This window comes from Perognathus longimembris, chromosome 7 (assembly GCF_023159225.1).
Source record: "Perognathus longimembris pacificus isolate PPM17 chromosome 7, ASM2315922v1, whole genome shotgun sequence".
NCBI lineage: Eukaryota > Metazoa > Chordata > Mammalia > Rodentia > Heteromyidae > Perognathus > Perognathus longimembris.
Window position 1 is genome coordinate 75,398,967 of NC_063167.1, and position 21,866 is coordinate 75,420,832.

At 38.4% G+C, this 21,866-nt stretch overlaps 1 protein-coding gene across 4 annotated transcripts in view; it reads left to right on the forward strand.

Moving 5' to 3' along the window:
- Btbd8 (BTB domain containing 8) overlaps positions 1 to 21,866 on the forward strand; it is an 89,416-nt gene that overhangs the window by 34,259 nt on the left and 33,291 nt on the right. For all 4 annotated transcript variants that reach the window (XM_048351958.1, XM_048351959.1, XM_048351960.1 and 1 more), the window contains 4 exons: positions 8,651 to 8,731; positions 11,787 to 11,883; positions 14,045 to 14,133; positions 14,543 to 14,645. In XM_048351958.1, coding sequence (XP_048207915.1) covers positions 8,651 to 8,731; positions 11,787 to 11,883; positions 14,045 to 14,133; positions 14,543 to 14,645 — 370 coding nt within the window. The remainder of the gene's footprint in view (positions 1 to 8,650; positions 8,732 to 11,786; positions 11,884 to 14,044; positions 14,134 to 14,542; positions 14,646 to 21,866) is intronic.

The window sequence follows — 21,866 nt, forward strand, 5'->3', positions numbered from 1 at the left end:
CCTCCCTCCCCCACCCCCACCCCTGAGGGAACAAAGAACCCCCAAATCAGGCGGGGAAGCTCCCATCAGGCGCTGGGAAGTCAGTTTAGCAGGGGAAGGGCGGAGCAGCCCCAAGGCCCCACAGGTTCCTGAACTGGCAGAACCGGCCCCGCCCCCTTCCCAACAGGGGCCGGGAGACGGCCGGTTGTGCAAACCCCACCCGAGGCGCCTGGACCTCGCAGGCTCTTACAACTAAAACCACAGGCGCTGGTGGGCAATACCAGCCCAGCAGGGTCACCTGAGCCTGATCACGTCCCCCACTCACAGCAGAGGTGAGGACTGAAGGTGCCAAGCTACACCCAGACAGTCGATCCCACTGGACCCCACACATACCGCCCCCACAATGGACTCGTGGGAGGGCACAAGCACAACCCAACAACCCAGGACTTGCTCTGGGAGGCATATCCCGCCGAAGTGCCTGTTGCAGTGGACGCTCAGCACACAGGAGGGCGGGGCCCCCGGTGACAGCACCCGCTCTGGTAGGCGTGTACCCTGCACTGGTGGGCGGAGCCACAGCAGCAACACCTGCTGCCGTAGACACGCCTACACAGGAGAGAGGGAAGAACCAAACCTGAGAAGCCATCCAGATCTCCAGATGCGCAAATCACAAAGAAACATAACTCAGTTCATCAAAGGGCAAGCCAACTCGCCAGCTCCAAAAAGCAGCACGACTGAAGAGGAGATGGAGAATAAAAAAGCAAATGAGGCCATGTTAACAGGAATGATCGAAAGCGTCAGAAATGAAATCAGAAAACAATTCCAGGAATTTAGAGCGGAAATCTGGAAGGACACCCAGGAAGCCAAGAAAGAAATGGAAGCAAAACTGGATACAATGCAAGCCTGCTTTAAAGAAATGGAAGCAAAAATGGATACAATGCAAGCTGCCTTTAAAGAAAATCTCCACATCCTGAGAATTGAAATGCATGAAAAAATAGATTTAAAATACAACTCTTTAAAGGAAGAAATCTCCACGATCAGAGCTGATATGACAACCATAAATAGCTCTCTGACATCCATAAACTCCGCAATTGAAACCATAACACAAAGAGTAGACCACATAGAATCCAGAATCTCTCGCCTGGACGATGAAGCAGCTGACAACAACCAGAAAATGACCACACTCCAAGAAAAGGTGAAGCTTCAGGGAAGACTAATCCAGGAACTAATGGACAAAGACAAGAGATATAATCTGCGCATAATTGGAATAGAAGAAGGAGCCGAATATCAGAGCAGAGGGCTTAATCATGTTCTCAATAAAGTTATTGCAGAAAACTTCCCCAATCTCACAGGGGACCCCATCCAGGTAACCGAAGCCTATAGGACACCTGGCAGGCCAGACCCCAGGAAAGCCACCCCAAGGCACATAATATTCAAGACTACAGACCTCAAGATTAAAGAGCAAATTCTGAATTCAGCCAAAGCGAAGAAGGAAACTTTTTTCAATGGGAAAAGGATTCGAATAACATCCGACTTATCCACACAAACTTACCAAGCTCGAAGTCAGTGGAAGAACACCATCCAAGTACTCCAGAATAACAATTTACAACCTCGGATCAAATATCCAGCGAAATTGGAGTTCACATTCGAAGGGAGAACCAGATCTTTCCACACCAAAGAGGAGTTAAAGGAGTATGTGAATAAAAAACCAGCCCTACAGCGAATATTAAGAGGGGATCCCCACCCAACAGAGATCGTAAAAGACACACAGACAGAATCAGAAAGAAACTTCAATAGCCAAAGTCCAGCAGAAACACAAGCTCACTAAAGACAAGAAAAAAAAAAAAAGAAGAAGAAAAAACAGCCCACCAAGAAAATGGAAGGAGAAAAAACACCCTTATCCTTGATCTCTTTAAATATAAATGGCTTAAACTCCCCGATTAAGAGGAGCAGACTGGCAGAATGGATTCGCAAACAAAAAGTTGACATCTGCTGTCTACAAGAGACCCACCTTACAGCAAGGGACAAAAACAGGCTTCGAGTGAAAGGATGGAGCAAGATCTACCAAGCAAACGCATCCACCAAAATGGCAGGTGTAGCCATTCTGATCTCAGACAAGCTGGACTTCTCTTTAAAGTACACTCAAAAAGACAAAGAAGGACACTACATATTAATACAAGGAAAAATCCAGAATCAAGAAATCACGGTGATAAATGTATACTCACCAAACAAAAGAGGCCCGACATATGTCAAGCAAATTCTCAAAGAATTACAGAGCAAGATAGACGCAAACACAATCATAGTGGGTGACTTTAATACTCCTCTCTCTCCAAGAGACAGATCCAACACCCAGAGGATTAGTAAGGGAGCTGAGGACCTAAATAACACCATTTCCCAAATGGATCTAACAGACCTATACAGAACCTTTCACCCTACAGAGACCCAATACACCTTCTTTTCAGCAGCCCATGGATCATATTCCAAAATAGACCACGTCATAGCCCACACAAAGAACCTCAGCAAATACAAAAGTATTGAAGTCATCCCATGTATTATATCTGATCACAGTGGATTAAAGGTAACCCTCAACAACAAAGGATACCACAGAGCCTATACACACTCTTGGAGGCTAAACCCCACGCTGCTATCCAACACTTGGGCCACAGATCAAATTAAAGATGAAATCAACGAATTCATAAGCCACAATGACAAAGAAAACACATCACAAAGAAACCTATGGGACACAGCTAAGGCAGTACTGAGGGGCAAGATCATTGCACTCAGCACCCACATTAAAAGAATGGAAGCAGAGCAGGTGAATACCCTCACGATGAAACTAAAACAACTGGAGAAACAAGAAATGACAGAATCTAAAACGACTAGGAGGGGAGAGATCACGAAGATTAAAGAAGAGATAAATCTGATTGAAAATAGAAAGACCATTCAACAAATAAATAAGACTAAAAGCTGGTTCTTTGAGAAAATAAACAAAATTGACAGACCCCTTGCAAGACTTACAAAAAAAAGAAGAGAAGAGATTCATATTCGTAAAATCAGGGACTCCACAGGAAAAATTATAACAAGTACACACGATATTCAAACAATCATAAGGAGCTATTTCCAAAACCTCTACTCAGCAAAAAACAATAATTTTACAGAAATGGATCAATTCTTAGAGAAGTACAAACTGCCCAAACTGAACCAAGAAGAAATAAATCAACTAAATAAACCAATAACTTACAGTGAGATACAGGAGGTAATCAAGAACCTCCCTACTAAGAAAAGCCCAGGCCCAGATGGATTCACCAACGAATTCTACAAAACCTTTAGTGAGGAGCTAATTCCAATACTCCTCAAACTCTTCCGCGAAATAGAAACGGAGGGAGAAATCCCAAACTCATTCTACGAAGCTAATATCATACTCATCCCCAAACCAGGCAAAGATCCAACAAAAAAAGAGAACTACAGACCAATATCACTAATGAACACAGATGCAAAGCTCCTCAATAAAATATTAGCTAATAGGATCCAGAAACTGATTAAGAATATCATACATCATGACCAAGTAGGCTTCATCCCTCAGTCACAAGGATGGTTCAACATCCGTAAATCAATCAACGTAATTCACCACATAAACAGAACTAAAATCAAGAATCACATTGTTATCTCAGTCGATGCCCAAAAAGCCTTTGACAAAATACAACATCCACACCTATTCAAAGCTTTGGAGAGAACAGGAATAGATGGAACATTCCTCAAAACAATAAAAGCCATATACAACAGACCAACTGCTAATATCATATTAAATGGAGAGAAACTTAAATCATTCCCCCTAAACTCAGGAACAAGACAAGGATGCCCACTCTCCCCACTTCTTTTCAACATAGTGCTGGAATCCCTAGCCATAGCAATAAGGCAAGAGGAGGACATCAAAGGGATCCACATCGGCAAGGAAGAAATCAAGTTATCCCTATTCGCAGACGACATGATCTTATATCTGATGGACCCAAAAAACTCAGTACCCAAACTCCTACACCTAATAAACCAATTTGGCAAAGTAGCAGGATACAAAATCAACCCACAAAAGTCAGCAGCTTTTCTGTACACCAGCAATAGACAAACAGAAAAGGAAATTATGGAAACAATTCCATTTACAGTAGCCAAAAAAAGAATAAAGTACCTAGGGATCAACTTAACCAAGGACATGACAGACCTATTTAATGAAAACTACAAAAATCTAATAAGGGAAATCAAAGAAGACACAAGGAGATGGAAAGACCTCCCATGCTCATGGGTAGGCAGAATCAATATAGTGAAAATGGCCATATTGCCCAAATTGTTATACAAATTCAATGCAATCCCTATCAAAATCCCAGCCACATTCTTCACTGAAATAGAGAAACCAATCCATAAATTCATATGGAACAGCAAAAAACCTAGAATAGCCAAAGCAATTCTAGGCAAAAAATGCAGTGCAGGAGGTATCACAATACCTGACTTCAAGCTCTACTACAAGGCCATCATAACAAAAACAGCATGGTATTGGTATAAAAACAGATCGGAAGACCAATGGATTAGAACTGAAGACCCAGAAATAAAACCGCACTCTTACAGCCAACTGATATTCGACAAAGGAGCTAAAGACATACAATGGAATAAACATAGCCTCTTCAACTACTGGTGCTGGGAGAACTGGGCAGCCATATGCAGAAAACTCAAAGTAGACCCAAGCCTATCACCATGCACCAAGATCAACTCAAAATGGATCAAGGACCTCAACATCAGACCTGAATCCTTGAAACTACTGAAGGACAGAGTAGGAAAGACACTAGAACTTATAGGCACAGGAAGGAACTTCCTGAATAGAGTCCCAGGGCACAACAAATAGGGGAAAGACTCGACAAATGGGACTACTACAAATTAAAAAGTTTCTGCACAGCTAAGGACATAGCCACCAAAATAGAAAGACAGCCAACGATATGGGAAAGGATATTTACCAGCACAGCAACAGACAAAGGCCTGATATCTGTCATCTACAGAGAACTCAAAAAACTAAGCCCCTCCAAGCCCAATAAACCTATTAGGAAATGGGCAAAAGAGCTAAAGAGAGACTTCACAAGAGAAGATATAAAAATGGCAAAGAAACATATGAGGAAATGCTCAACATCCCTGCTAGTAAAGGAAATGCAAATAAAAACAACCCTGAGATACCACCTCACCCCAGTTAGAATGGCCTATACTCTGAACCCAGGAAACAACAAATGCTGGAGGGGCTGTGGGGAAAGAGGAACCCTTCTCCATTGTTGGTGGGAGTGCAAATTAGTACAACCACTTTGGAGAACAGTATGGAGTTTTCTCAAAAAGCTCAATATAGACCTACCCTATGACCCAGCCATACCACTCCTAGGCATCTATCCTAAACAGCAAAATACAAGATATCAAATAGGCATTTGTACTTCCATGTTTATCGCGGCACAATTCACAATAGCTAAAATATGGAAACAACCCAGATGCCCCTCCACAGACGAATGGATCCAAAAAATATGGTACTTATACACAATGGAATACTACATAGCGATTAGGAATGGTGAAATACTGTTATTCGCAGGGAAATGGTCAGAACTCGAACAAATAATGTTGAGTGAGACAAGCCTAGAACACAGAAAACAAAGGGGCATGATCTCCCTGATATATGACTGTTAACGAAGGGAGATGGAGAGACAGTAGAGACCAAGTCTGTGAATACTGTATATGTTCTTGATACATTGTATATTGCATATATGTCAACCTGACCTAGACAAGGGATAGAAAAACAGGTCGTAAGATATCATAAGAAATGTACACACTGCCCTACTATGTAACTGCACCCTCTTTGCACAACACCTTGTAAAAAAATTTATGTCCAATTAATAAAAAAAAAAGAAAGACAAGTACATAAACAAAGATACTGAAGTTAGTTGGAAAAATAAGATAATAAAGTATGTATAGAATACTGCTCAGGAGTCCAGGCTTTGTAGTGGTTCTGCCTGGATTTAATTTCTGGTGCAACACTAGCCATTTGACCTTGGGTAAAGTCAAATGACCTTAGGTAATTTCAGTTTCTAAATCTATAAACAAAGACTTATAGTAGCACTTAGTATTGAGTTATACTGATTAAATGAACTAAATGAGTTAAAAGTGCATTAGTCTTCAATAAATATTAGTCTGGCTGATTAGTCTCCAATAAATATTAGTTATGGTTTTTGCTGCTTTGTCTTGGGAGTGCTAGAGAAATAGTAAGGTATAATTAGTGGAAAGGGAAAAGGTTTTAAGATGCTATAAGGCCTAGATATACAAGGGATCGCAAGAGGTTCATATTAAGAAATGAATATATTCATTTATCTTGGACTAACTACTAGATAAGGAGGAGTGGAGGCAAGCAATAAAGGGCTTTTATAACAAGCTGAGGAATTTGGACTTTTTAATGGGCTTTGAAGAAGAGTTGAGTTTTAGAAGTGGGAGACTATAACATTCACATATTAGCAAAGTCTCAGCAGTGTGGGAAGTAGAAAGCAAGCAGATTTCAAGCAGAAAACATGTGAGAGGATACTGACTCAGAAAATAAGAAGCTAAAGCAGGCAGTGAGAAGGAATTAGAGCCGATGCTAAGTTCAAGTACTCCTTTTTTTTTTTTTTTTTGGCCAGTCCTGGGCCTTGGACTCAGGGCCTGAGCACTGTCCCTGGCTTCTTCCCGCTCAAGGCTAGCACTCTGCCACTTGAGCCACAGCGCCGCTTCTGGCCATTTTCTGTATATGTGGTGCTGGGGAATCGAACCTAGGGCCTCGTGTATCCGAGGCAGGCACTCTTGCCACTAGGCTATATCCCCAGCCCCTCAAGTACTCCTTGAAGGTTTAAATGACAGGATATAATAAGAGAATGGTTTAAACAAACGTTAGGTTCTGATGTAGGCATCTAGATGAATAATATCTTAGAGTTTTCAGGGAATTCCCAATAAATAGCACATTTCCTGTTCAGCAGGAAACAAAATAACCAGCAGATGAAGTGGGAAACCATTTCTTTTATTATTTGCAAAAACTATTAAACCAGTAGAATGCTCTGTAATGCAAAAGCCAGCACTGTTTAGTCTACTGTATATACTTCTAAGTCAATCCGTTCTGCATAACAGATATACTTTATTCCTGTTGCCTCTTCCCACTAATTCAACATAGATGACCTTAAGGCAGTTCTATCAACAGAACAGACATTTTTAATGTCTTAGACACTTAAAAAGTTGGAGTGTGGAGGAGGATGCCTTTGTTTTCTGTTGCTAATAACGCAATACCACAGGCTAGGTAAGTTGTTTAAAGAGAGAGGCAGAAAGACAGACATGGCAGGCAGATCTAGGCATGGTGGTGCACACCTGCAACCCCAGCACTTGGGAGCCTGAAGCAGGAAGAATGTGAATTTGAAGCCAACTGGACTCATGATTATCAGGCTATTCTGAGCCACATAATGAAACTGTTCACTCAAAAATAATTTTTTTGTAAAGGGAAAAATGAAAGTATGCTTATAATTTCCTTATGGTTTTGGTAGATGGGTAACATCTGGATACAGGGCATCATATGGCAAAAAACTACTCAAGAGACCAGTCAAACTGGCTTTTATAGCAGACCATCTTGTGAGATAATCTGTAAATGCACTCATCCATTCATAAGGACTGAGTCTTAATCACCATATCCTATTTTTTAGTGTCTTATAATGGAGATTAAATCTCAACATGAATTTTGGCACAAACTGTTTAAACTATCCTAGGTTCAATTGAGCAGAATTTGAGAAACATTAGTCAGTAGGTCATAAAGGTTATCACTCCATACTATTTAATTCCGTCTTTGCTTTTTTAGCTGTAATGAGGACATTGGCCAAGCTAGGGTCAGATATGTACAGATTGAGTTATATATATGCATACATATATGTAAACTGTTATATATAATATATAACAGGTTAAAAAACCTTTGTGCATAATAAGAATCTTTCTAATGAGTAGAATTGTCTATCTTCAAACAAACCAGAGGCCGTTTATTAAATGTGCCAAGGAGAGAATTGTTTGTAAGAGGTGTTTGAGGTAGAACTCATGACCTTGCACATGCTAAGCAAGAGCTCTGCTGCTGTGCTACAGTGCCAGTAGAAGAGAGAATTAGTTAATGATCCTGATGTTGGACTTACTGTCCAACATCATTTCTAACACTAAAAATATGAAGGGCTGGGAATGTGGCTGAGTGGTAGAGTGCTTGCCTAGCATGCATGAGGCCCAGTGTTTGATTCCTCAGTACCACATACACTTTTAGAAAAAGCCTCAAGGGGAGCTGTGGCTAAAGTGGTAGAATGCTAGCCTTGAGCAAGAAGAAGCTCAGGAACAGTGCCCCAGGCCCTGGGTTCAAGCCTTAGAACTTGGAAAAAATATGTAGAAGATGCTCAAAAAATAAGCAATGAGTTTGATAATATAACAACATATAACCAATTTTATATTCTCTACAAATACCCATAGCCACAGTTCATTTTAAATTAATGATACACCTAACAAAGTGTTATTTGAAAAATGGAGACTAGAACTCTATCTTGGCTAAACATGTACAAAATAATAAAATGTATCATTTATATTAGTTCTTTCTCGACTTGAGTCTTATTTTATTTTACAGTATAAACCATGTAGAAATGAATGTTATGATGCATTTTATATATGGAGGAACTTTGGATTTTCCTGACAAAGCAAATGTTGGGTAAGTATTATTTTTTGATAAGTTGAAAAATTTTTAATTTTATAAGTTCTTCTTTGTTGAAGTGCATTGCAAAGTATCAATGAAGGACAAGCTTCACTTTTATTACCTAGTTGCTCTGTCTTGAGAGTATATTTTGAGAATATCTATAAACAATATTTATTTAGAAGGAAAGATGACATAACTCAATAAGATTAAGAAGAATTTATATACATAGATTATATTAGAAGAACCTTATTTTTTGCTTGGAAAATAAATAACTTCTTATAAAATGAAGTTGATTGGGACTCGGAATATGGCCAAGTGATAGAGTGCTTGCCTCATATACTTGAAGCCCTGGGTTCAATTCCTCAGCACCACATATGTAGAAAAAGCCAGAAGTGGCACTATGGCTCAAGTGTTAGAGATCTAGCCTTGAGCAAAAAAGAAGCCAGGGACAGTGCTCAGGCCCTGGGTTCAAGCCCCAGGACTGGCAAAAAATAAAAATAAAGTTGATCAACCAAGAAGTCTTTGAATATTATATATTTTTTTCTTTTTTGTTGTACTGAAGTTTAAAATCACTCTTGGACTTGTTAGACAGGCATTCTACCATGTGAGTCATGCCTTTGAGCATATTTTTTTTCTATAAGTTATAGGATTTTATTTTATTTTGGTTTTCTATTGTTGTTTTGTGGGTTTTTTGTTTTTTTTCCTATGATGGGGCTTGAACTCTGGACCTGGTTGCTGTCCCTGAGCTCTTCAGCTCAAGGTTAGCACTCTACCACATGAGCCACAACGCCACTTCTGGTTTTCTGGTGGGTAATTGGAGATAAGCGTCTCCTGGACTTTCCTACCTGGGCTGGCTTTGAACCATGATCCTCAGATCTTGCCTCCTGAGTAGCTAGGATTACAGGTGTGAGTCTCTGACACAGGCAGAATTTTATATTTTTGAAACAGCATATCTGTCTGTAGCCCAATGTGGTCTCAAACTTATGATCCTTCTGGCTGAGCCTCACAAGTGTTGAGATTATAGTTATGAACCACCATGTCTAGTTTAAGATGTCCTTTTTGTTTCTTTTCTTTTTTATTAGGTCCATACTGAAACTCGGTACCCACCACTTTTGTTCATTAGCTAGTGCTCTACCAACTGAGCTATGCTTCTGTCCCCAAGTTGTCTTTTTAAACAGCAAAAGAAAAGAAAAAGGAAAAGCATTAAAACTTATTTAAGAATATGTGGGACTGGGCACTGGTAGGTCCTGCCTATAATTCTAGCTACTCAGGAAGCCAAAATCTGAGAATCAAGGTTCAGAGCCTGCCAGAGCAGACAAATCCAAGAAACTCTTATCTCCAACTAACCAGCAAAAAAGCAGGAAGTGGAAGCATGGCTCAAGTGGTAGAGTGCCAGCCTTGAGAAAAAAAAAAAAAAGGCTAGCAAGAGCTCAAGACCCTGAGTTCAAGACCTAGTAACTGTGTGCACCCCCCCATACACCAAACAACAGCAACAATAATAAATGGTAGACCAACAATTATGTGAATCTTACATATTTTATAATAAAATACTATTTAAGAGCTCCCTAAAACTCTACTGAAGAACAAAATCCCACCACCTCCATGCTGTTCTAATTGTCCAAGTCTCTCCTTTTCTTGCTATTGTAGTATCAAGTAAGTGTAAGGTGCTTTTCTGTTTTAAAAAACTCACTGGAATTCCTTTAATTTTGAACTGAATAAATATATTTTATATTTTATATGTAATGTTATATATTATATAATTAATATAATTAAAATATACAATACATAATTGATGTTGTATATATTACATATATTATATTTTAAATGTATTAAATATATTTTATGTATCTTTTAGGGAATAACATTTTTTTACTAAGGTTTTATCCCCTAGCAACTTACATGAAATGTTTTCATGCTCTGAAGGCCTAGGCTTCCTGAGTACCTAAAGTATGTGTACCTAAAGTATCTGCATTAGTTACTAAATGAAAGAGAATGTTCTGGTCATGGATGTTGTCTGTAATCTTAGAATGGTTAATAGGCATTTTCTTTCTTTTTTAAATTATTTATTGTCAAAGTGATGTACAGAGGGGTTACAGTTTCATATATAAGGCAGTGTGTACACTTCCTATCCAGCTTGTTACCACCTCCCTCATTTTTCTTCCACCTTTCCCCCTCCCCATTTCTCTCCCCCCGCCATGAATTGTACGGTTGGTTACAGCATATAGTTTTGTAAGTATTGCTGTTGCATTTGTTCCTCTTTTATCATTTGTCTCTCCACTTTCATGTTCCCTTTCCCTTCCCTAGTTCCAATAAACATATATGCAATACCTAGGGTACGGAATTCAGTAACAGTGACATCAGGGTAAATCCCTGGGGAAGAAAGACAAAAGAAAGTGGCATAATTTCACATGGTACATTGAAAATAACTACAATAATAAACCACTTATTTCTATAACTTGGAGTATTTCACTTAGCATCATCTAATAATAGGCATTTTCAGTATAACAATCATCAATACATTTCTCTTCCAAATTTTATTACATAAATTAATTACAATTTTTGTAAGATAGCCATCAGAGCAGTTTTATTTGCTCTATATATCACTGAGCATATAAAAGCATTTTGGGGGCTGGGGATATGGCCTAGTGGCAAGAGTGCCTGCCTCATATACATGAGGCCCTGGGTTCGATTCCCCAGCACCACATATACAGAAAATGGCCAGAAGTGGCGCTGTGGCTGAAGTGGCCGAGTGCTAGCCTTGAGCAAAAAGAAGCCAGGGACAGTGCTCAGACCCTGAGTTGAAGCCCCAGGACTGGCAAAAAAAAAAAAAAAAAAGCATTTTGGAACAAATTTCAGTATATTTATTGTTATTTAGCACTAAACAAATTATGTGTCAGTGCTTTGAACTGCTGCCCTCTGTCCTTTCTATACTCCATAAGAAATATCTATTAGGAAAAACAAAAGAATTTAGATTCCTTTTTCTAAATAATCCACATGTTATCAGAAATTACTGTGTATTATGCTTTGATTTTAAATTTGAGAATTAACAGCACATCCATTTTTATTTTAGACAGATACTCAATGTCGCTGATATGTATGGGCTAGAAGGATTAAAAGAAGTGGCAATCTATATTTTAAGAAGAGATTACTGTAATTTCTTTCAGAAGGTAATTATTCTCAGAAATCTTTCCCCAGTACATTAAAGTGCCTATTAACTACTAAATTTTAACTTTGATAATAAGAGTGCTTTAAATATTAAAAGTACTAAATCAGTCTAAGTAATAGGAGTTCCAGTTGAGAAATAGTGTGTGGTATGATTGCAAAAATCAGAAATCACCTTAAATAATTTCAGGTAAAATAAATTTATGTGGAAGGGTTTACTAAAAGGAGGTAAGAATGTCCTATATAACTCAGAGTGTGTTTCTGGGACACTGGGTTTGGTAGGAGGAGAAAGCAAGGCAAGAATTACAGTCACCTTCTCTTTTAATCTAAGAGCTACACAAGTACTTCATTAGTTATGTTCATCCCTTCTATACCTATGTACCATTTACTTGGGATGAAACTTAGCCCTTCCCAGGTGAAATCTGGGCACCATTTTTAATTGTAGTTCATGCGAAGTCAGTTTGCTCCAAATAAAGATCTTGCACTATGAGTTTCAAACCCATTTTGCACATTATTCTTAGGTTTGTCACTGTTTTAATGTAATTTGATTGTAGGTTATTTGTATTGTTACTTGCATTTCTTCATTTTATACATTTGCTACAATGAACATGTTATTTTAATCAACTGAAACAATTTTTGTGAGAATTGTTTACATTGTATTTCTCTCTTCTTGGGCACTTGATGTAATATGTGTTGTATAACTTCTAATTTGGTTATTTTAGTAACATTTAAATTTCAGTGTTTTGTGTTGGATAGAATTTTTGTGTAGAGGTGTTGGGTAGAACTTTTCCTGTCTACCTATATGTTATATCTAAGGAAACAAACCATGTACTATGAAAGAGCCATGAGCAGTTGGATCCTGTGCAAGATTTACTGAAAGTTAGTGAACCCCTTAGCTTCCTCTAATCTGCAGTTTACTCTAGTCTCCTTAATTAGGGAAATTGAAAGAAGAGGAACTGCTGTGATTTTCTCAGGTTTGCAAAGAATTTTGTGGGAAGTTTTTTTCCTTCTCTTTCATATGCTTCCCCATCTTCCTAGCCAAGTACAAGTTAGGAGGGAGAGCCAAGTGAATCATAAAGAAAGTGTGTCTGTAACGAGATGTCACTACACAGTAATACAAATGTGTCTATAGTGTGATGGACAACTGCCTCAGAACTGCTAAAGCTAGCTTGTCACATAGAAGAAAAAGCATGGGGAGCCTACTCTGCACCCCACTTATATAGTTTGTCCAGAGGGAAGGAGGAATACAGAGATATCCCATCTACCCACTGCCTCCCCCATTAGTAGCATCCCTCACCAGGCAGCCGTGTTTGAAGCTACATTGACTGGTCATTATCAGTGTAGTTTAGGGTTCATTCTTGGTATTGTACTTTCTGAAGGTTTAGAAAAATGTGTAATAACATGCAGTTATTATTGGCATGTCATATAGAATATTTTCAGGGCCTTAAAAATTCTTTCCCTCTCCACTAGCAACCACTACATTTTTTTACTGTCCCATAGTTTTACTTTTTCTAGCTTGTTATGGAGTTCGAATCATACTCCAACTTTTAAAATTGTATTCTTACTAATATCCAGTAATATGCATAAACTTTCTTCCATGTCCTTTTCATGACTCAGTAGCTCATTTTTCAATGCTGAATATTCCATCGCATGGTTTACTTATCCATTCACCAACTGAAGTTGAGTTGTTGCCTAGTTTGGACAATTAAAATTAAAGTGATACAAATACCCATATTCAGGTTTATGTATAGAAAGGTATTTTAAAGAAAAAAAGAATTTAAGACATTGACTAGAGAATGACTGAAAACAGTATGCTGGAAGAAGTGGATTCCAAAAAGAATTAAGTGTTAAAAAAAAAACCTGAATCTTAAAATTCATCCAATTTTGGCTGGGAATATGGCCTACTGGCAAGAGTGCTTGTATCGTATACATGAAGCCCTGGCTCAAGTGGTAGAGTGCTAGTCTTGAGCAAAAAGAAGCCAGGGACAATGCTCAGGCCCTGAGTCCAAGCCCCAGGACTGACAAAACAAACAAACAAAATTCATCCAATTTTAACTATATGTATGTATTCTGTAGTTTAGATGTATAAATCATGTTGTCTTTATGAACTAACTGGTCCTCTACAAATTGAAAAAGAATAAATGTGATGTTCCTTATCAATTTTAGCCTGTTTCCAGAACATTGACATCTATTCTAGAATGCCTCATTATTGCTCATTCAGTTGGAGTGGAAAGTCTTTTTGCTGACTGCATGAAGTAAGTTATCTTAATAGTGTTGCTATTAATAATTGAGAGATTTTATTATTTCATTCTAATTTTGAAGGGAGTTTTAGACTCAGACTATTTTCTTGGGTGCAGTGTGTGTACTTTAGTGTACTCTAGTTAGAGCAGTTGAGTAGAAAGTATTCATTTAGATATTATTCAAGATATGTGGGATCAATGTTATTTAAGCTGAACCATGGTTATATTAAAATTGCACATGACCCAACATGGGTGTAAAATATGTATTTCTAGGAAAGTGTGTAAATCAGTTCACCATAGAACTCATTAATAGTAAAGTTAGTCAAAACATCTGTGGTTTAAATTTTATAATTAAAAATAAAAATGTGGTTGACTTCTAATGAGAAGTATTTTCCGTATTCTAATTTGAATTTTTTTTTAACAGGTGGATTGCAAAGCACTTTGCAAGGTTTTGGTCTGAGAGAAGCTTTGCAAATGTACCCCCTGAGATTCAGAAAAGTTGTCTTAATATGTTGATTCAATCTTTAGTAAGTATAACCTGAATTCCCATGTTTGTGTGTGCAATCAAAAAGCCAATTCAGTCTTGTGCTCTCAATGATTGAAATGTCAATATAGAATGGTATTGTTAAAGTAAGATTGGAGAAGCAATACCAGATAATTCAGGACCACTTAAAGGAAGCTAGCCTTAAAATTCTTTTCCTGTGAAATCACCCTCAGGCCTAATTTATCAGTCAGAGAGGCACAACCACTAGACGATATATAGTCATGAACAGAGGATCTAGAGATAGAGGTTATACATTGGCACAATATAGACCAAACAATATGAACTCAACAAAGTGAGTAGATTTTTTGCCTAGCAAGCACAAAGCACTACCTCAAACCCCAGTACCATCAGAAAAATAAAGAACTATGTATTAGTTATCATTATAGGCAGAAGTGTGACTGTTAATGTATCCATTTAGGACATACGTATGGTTTATAAAGGTATTTATGGCATCCAAGCTGACAAGGATTTGGCTGAGTTGCTTTCTACCCTAGGTGGCTTCAAATTGAAATCTTCCAGGTGTCATCCTCCTGAGTATCTATGACTACAGATATGATTCACCAGCTCCTGGCTTCTCTTATTTTTGAAGGATAATTTTGCCAGTTATAGTATTTTGAGTTGTCAAGCTTTTTGTTGTTGTAACTGTTTTTTGTTTAATTTTATTTTCCTTTCAGTACTTCGAATATATCATTGCATCACTCCCTTCTGGCCTGCATGATTTCTACTGAAAAATCCACTGATAATCTTACTTTTTAAATATGATAAATCACTTTTTTCTTGCTGCCGTCAAGGTTCTTCATTTTTGACATTTGTAAACTTGATTAAAATGTGTTTTGGTGGCAGGCACCAGTGCTTACACCTATTAATGCTAGCTACTCAGGAGGCTAAGATCTGAGGATCGTGGTTCAAAGCAAGCCTGGGCAAGAAAGTCCATGAGACTCTTACCTCCAATTAACTACAAAAAGTTGGAAGTAGAGCTTTGACTCAAATGGTAGAGCACTAGCCTTGAACACAAAAATCTCAGGAACAGTACCCAAGTCCAGAGTTCAAACCCCAGGACTGGCACACACACACAGAAAGAGGTATCTTAGTGTGGATTTATGTTCATCTTATTTGAGGTCTTTTGTACTTCCTTGATCTGAATATCTTCTTCCTTCTTTAGATAAAGAAAATTTTCCAGCCATTATGTTTTACAAATTTTCTGACTCGGCTGGGAATATGGCCTAGTGGCAAGAGTGCTTGTCTCGTATACATGAAGCCCTGGGTTTGATTCCCCAGCACCACATATATAGAAAACGGCCAGAAGTGGCGCTGTGGCTCAAGTGGCAGAGTGCTAGCCTTGAGCAAAAGGAAGCCAGGGACAGTGCTCAGGCCCTGAGTTCAAGGCCCAGGACTGGCCAAAAAAAAAAAAAAAAATTCTGACTCATCTGTCTTATCTCCTTTGGAACTTATATAATATGTAATATCAATCTTATCTATGGTGTCCCATAAACCTTTACTCTTTCTTTATTTAGCTAGTCCTGGGGCTTGAACTTGGGGCCTAAGACCTATCCCTGAGCTTTTAGCTCAAGGCTAGTACTCTACCACTTGAGCCACAACTCTACTTTTAGCTTTTGGTGGTTAAATGGAAATAAGAGTCTTTCAGACTTTCAGGTCCAGGCTGGCTTCAAACTGTGATTCTCAGACCTCAGCCTCCTTAACCCTTGGATTCAGTTCCAGTGACCTGTCTTTGAGTTTGCTGATCCTTTCTCCTATTAGGGTTTGTTTACTGTTGAACCCTCCTAGTAAATTTTTTAATTTATAAATTACATTTTTCAATTCAATGGTTTTGTTTATACTTAAAGTTTTATAGTTTATATTTAATATTTTATGGTTCTTAACATCATCCTTTTGTCATGCATTGTTCTCCTGACCTTGGTGACTATCATTACAGTAGTTATTTTGAAACTTTGTCAGGTAAATTGTATACAAGTATATCTCCTTTTTTAAATTTTACATTTATTTACTTTTTTTTTTTTTTTTTTGCCAGTCCTGGGGCTTGAATTCAGAGCCTGTGCACTGTCCCTGAGCTTCCTTTGCTCAAGGCTAGCACTCTGCCACTTGAGCCACAGCACCAGTTCCAGCTTTTTCTGTTTATGTGTTACTGAGGAATGGAACCCAGGGCTTCATGCATGCAAGACAAACACTCTACCACTAAGCCACCTTCCCAGCCCTCCTTTTTTTTTTTTTCAATACTTCATCTTTTTTTTATACTTCATCTTATACATTGTGGATATTTTGAATTTTACAGATTGAAAACTTGTAGCACCTCTGCTCTAGTAAGACTTCCTAGTGCCATTTAAAAATTTTATTTATTGTCAAAGTGGTATACAGAAGGGTTACAGTTTCATTACTAATGGCATTTTCCCCAATAGTAATATGTGCTCACTTTGTGGCTATATGTCATTTTTTGGTAATTCTCACAGTTTCTTTTTCCGTATTATGTCTATTTTTGCTATATGTGATCAGTGATCTTTGATGTTACTATTGAGTTACCACAAACTACCCATATAAAATAGAAAAGTGTGTGTGTGTGTGTGTGTGTGTGTGTGTGTGTGTGTGTGTGTGTTGGATTGTTCCACTGACCTTCTTTCTCCCTATCTCTCTTTCTTCAGGTCTTATTTTCTTTTTTTTTTTTTTCAAATTTTTATTATCAAACTGATGTACAGAAAGCTTACAGTTTCATACGTTAGGCACTGGATACATTTCTTATACAGTTTTTTACCTTGTCCCTCATGCCCCCCTCCCTCCTCCCCTTTTCCCTTCTCCCCCCCCCCCCCCACGGAGGTGTTCAGTTCACTTACACCAAACAGTTTTGCAATTATTGCTTTTGTAGTTGTTTGTCTTTTTTTACCCTGTGTCTCTCAAATTTGGTATTCCCTTTCAATTTCCTAGTTCCAATACCAGTATACACGGTTTCCAATATACTCAGATAAGATTACAGAGATAGTGTAGGTACAACCACAGGAAGGTGATACAAGAACATCATCAATAATAGAAGCTACAGATACACATAAGACGTTGAAAGTAGTTACAACTGTTTCCATAACATGGAGTTCATTTTACTTAACATCATCTTATGTGTTCATAAGGGTATAGCTTTTGGGCCTTGTGATGCTCTGCTCTGACTTGCCTAAACCTGTACTAATTATTCCCAATAAGGGAGACCATAGAGTCCATGTTTCTTTGGGTCTGGCTCACTTCACTTAGTATAATTTTTTCCAAGTCCTTCCATTTCCTTACAAATGGAACAATGTCATTCTTTCTGATAGAGGCATAAAATTCCATTGTGTATATGTACCACATTTTCCTGACCCATTCGTCTACTGAGGGGCATCTGGGCTGGTTCCAGATTCTCGCTATGACAAATTGTGCTGCAATGAACATTGTTGTGCTGGTGGCATTACTGTGATTTTGTTTGTGGTCTTTTGGATAGATACCCAAAAGTGGGGCTGCTGGGTCATAGGGGAGTTCTATATTTAGCCTTCTGAGGAATCTCCATACTGCTTGCCAGAGTGACTGAACCAGTTTACATTCCCACCAACAATGAAGTAGGGTTCCCTTTTGGCCACATCCCCTCCAACAATTGTTATTGTTAGTTTTCTTGATATATGACATTCTTACTGGGGTGAGATGGAATCTCAATGTTGTTTTGATTTGCATTTCTTTTATGGCCAGTGATGTAGAGCACTTTTTCATATGTCTCTTGGCCATTCTCATTTCCTCATCAGAGAAGTCTCTTTGTAAGTCTTTAGCCCACTTGATGAGGGGGCTATTGGTTCTTTGCGGTTTTGCTTTGGAAAAAGGCAATTTTTTTAGTTCTGCATATATTTTAGAGATGAGGCCTTTGTCTGTTGAATGTCCGGTAAAGATCTTCTCCCAGTCTGTGGGCTTTCTGTTTATCTTGCGAACTATGTCCTTTGCCGTGCAGAAGCTTTGCAGTTTGATGCAGTCCCATTTGTCCAAACTTTCTTTGATTTGTAGCCTTTCTGGGTCTTTGTTAAGGAAGTTCCGTCCTGCGCCAAGGAGCCCAAGTGTTTCTCCTACTCCTTCCTTTAGTGTTTTCAGGGTGTCTGTTTTGATTTCAAGGTCTTTTATCCATTTGGAATTGATTTTGGTGCAGGGTGATATATAAGGATCTAGTTTTAGTTTGTTGCATGTGTTGAACCAGTTTTGCCAGCACCACTTGTTAAAGAGGCTGTCTTTCTTCCATACTATTGTTTTAGCTCCTTTATCAAAGTTTAAGTAGGCGTAGTTCTGTGGGTTCATTTCTGGGTCTTCAATTCTGTTCCATTGGTCTTCAGGCCTGTTCCAGTGCCAATACCAAGCTGTTTTTATTACTATAGCTTTATAATACAGCTTGAAGTTGGGTATTGTAATTCCTCCAGCACTGTTCTTTCTGCTTAGGATTGTTTTTGCTATTCTAGGTCTTTTATTGTTCCATATGAATTTCTGGATTGCTTCCTCTATTTCATTAAAGAATGGTGTTGGGATATTAATGGGTATTGCATTGAATTTGTAGATAGCCTTTGGCAATATTGCCATTTTGATTATATTAATCCTCCCAATCCAGGAGCATGGGAGGTTTTTCCATTTCCATAGTTCTGACTTAATTTCGTTTTTCAAGCTTTTAAAGTTCTCATCAAAGAGGTCTTTCACTTCTTTGGTTAAGGTTATTCCCAGGTATTTTATGTTTTTGGGGGCTATTGCAAAAGGAGTTGCTTTCCTGATTTCAGCCTCGGTCTTCGGGTCGTTAGCATAGAGAGGCCGTTGATTTTTGAAGGTCTATTTTATGTCCTGCAACTTTGCCAAAGTTTTGTATCAGCTCTAGTAGCTTGGGGGTAGAGTCTATGGAATTCTTTAGGTATAGAATCATGTCATCTGCGAAGAGAGAAAGTTTAACTTCATCTTTTCCTATTTGGATCCCCTTTATATTTTCTTCTTGCCTTATTGCTCTGGCTAGGAATTCTAGTACTATGTAGAAGAGCAGGGGAGAGAGTGGACATCCCTGCCTTGTTCCTGATTTTAAAGGGAATGGCTTTAGTTTTTCACCATTTAGAGTTATGCTAGCTGTTGGTTTGCCATAAACTGCCTTGATTATATTCAGGAATGTTCCCTGGAATCCCAGTTTTTCCAGGGCTTTTAGCATAAATGGGTGCTGGATTTTATCGAACGCTTTTTCCGCATCCAGAGATAAAACCATGTGGTTCTTTAGCTTGCTCCCGTTGATGTGGTGGATTACATTAATTGACTTGCGTATATTAAACCAACTTTGCATCCCTGGGATGAATCCAGTTTGATCGTGGTGTATGATTTTTTTGATGACCTGTTGAAGTCGATTGGCCAGAATTTTGTTGAGAATTTTTGCGTCTATGTTCATCAGGGAGATCGGTCTGTAGTCCTCTTTCCGTGATGAGTCTCTGCCTGGTTTTGGGATGAGGGTTATACTGGCTTCATAGAATGAGTCTGGTAGTGAACGTTCTCTTTCAATTTCATTGAAGAGTTTGAGAAATATTGGTGTGAGTTCTGTTTTGAAGGCCTTGTAGAATTCTGCAGTGAATCCATTTGGACCTGGGCTTTTCTTGGATGGGAGATCATTAATTGCCGTTTCTATTTCAATACTGGATCTGGGTCTGTTTAGAAGGTTTAAATCTTCATGGTTGAGTTTGGGGATATCAATTTTTTCTAGGAAATCATCCATTTCTTCCAAGTTCTCGAATTTGTTGGCATAAAGGTTTGCAAAATAGTCCCTTATTATTTTCTGAATTTCGGTTATTTCTGTGGTGATGTTACCTGTTTCATCTCTTATCTTGTTTATTTGAGTGTGCTGCCTTCGTTTTTTGGTCAGGTTTGCCAGGGGTCTGTCTATCTTGTTGATTTTTTCAAAGAACCAACTCTTTGTTTTGTTGATTCTTTCAATGGTTTTTTTCGTCTCTAATTGATTTAATTCTGATTTGATTTTAATTATTTGCTTCCGTCTATTGACTTGGGGTTTGGCTTGCTGTTCTCTCTCAAGAAAAATAAGGTGCTTCCTTAAATTACTGAGTTGCTGTTTCTCCAGTTTGTTGATGTATGTACTCAGAGGTATAAATTTTCCTCTGAGTACTGCCTTTCCTGTGTCCCAAAAGAGCTGGTACTTTGTGTCCTCAACTTGGTTGAAGTCCATAAACATTTGAATTTCCGTTTTAATATCTTCAATGACCCACTGATGGTGCAGCAGTGTGTTGTTTAGTCTCCATGAAGTGTAGGATTTTCTGTGGTGGCTGTTTGAGTTGAGCTCTAATTTTATTCCATTGTGGTCTGAGAGAATGCAGGGAATGTTTTTGATACTTCTGAATTTGTACTGATTTTCTTTGTACCCTAAGATGTGATCTATTTTGGAGAATGTTCCATGTGCTGCAGAGAAGAATGTGTATTCTGTTGTTACTGGGTGGAATATTCTGTAGATGTCGGTTAAGTCTAGTTGGTCTATGTAATTATTAAGATCTGTGGTTTCTTTGTTCAGTTTTTGGCGTGTTGATCTGTCCAGAGCTGATAGTGGAGTGTTAAAGTCCCCAACTATCAATGTGTTTGGGTCTATGAGTGTTTTTAGAGTCAGTAGTGTTTGTTTGATGAAGTTGGGTGCTCCTGTATTTGGTGTGTAGATATTTAGGATGGTTATATCTTCCTGTAGGGGAGATCCCTTTACTAGTATGTAGTAGCCTTCTTTGTCTCTTCTTACCTTTTTTAATTTGAAGTCAATTTTGTCTGATACTAGGATTGCAATTCCAGCCTGCTTATGGGGGCCATTTGCTTGATAGATTTGATTCCAGCCTTTCACTTTTAGAAGATGTTTACTTTTGCTGGATAGATGTGTCTCTTGGAGGCAGCAGAAAGATGGATCTTGATTTTTGATCCAACTTATGAGCCTATCTCGTTTGATTGGAGAATTAAGTCCATTAATGTTGAGAGTTAGGATTGAGCGATGATCGTTTGTTCCTTTCATTATCACTACCTCGTTTAAAGCAGTGTCTTCCCATTTCTTGATCTGATGTTTACTATTTAGGGTTCATTTCTCTGTCTGTATTGGGATCTTGATTATTTTCCCTGTGTAGTACATCTTTGAGGATTTTCTGTAAAGCTGGTTTTGTGGAGATATATTGTTTCAGTTTTTCCTTACTGTGGA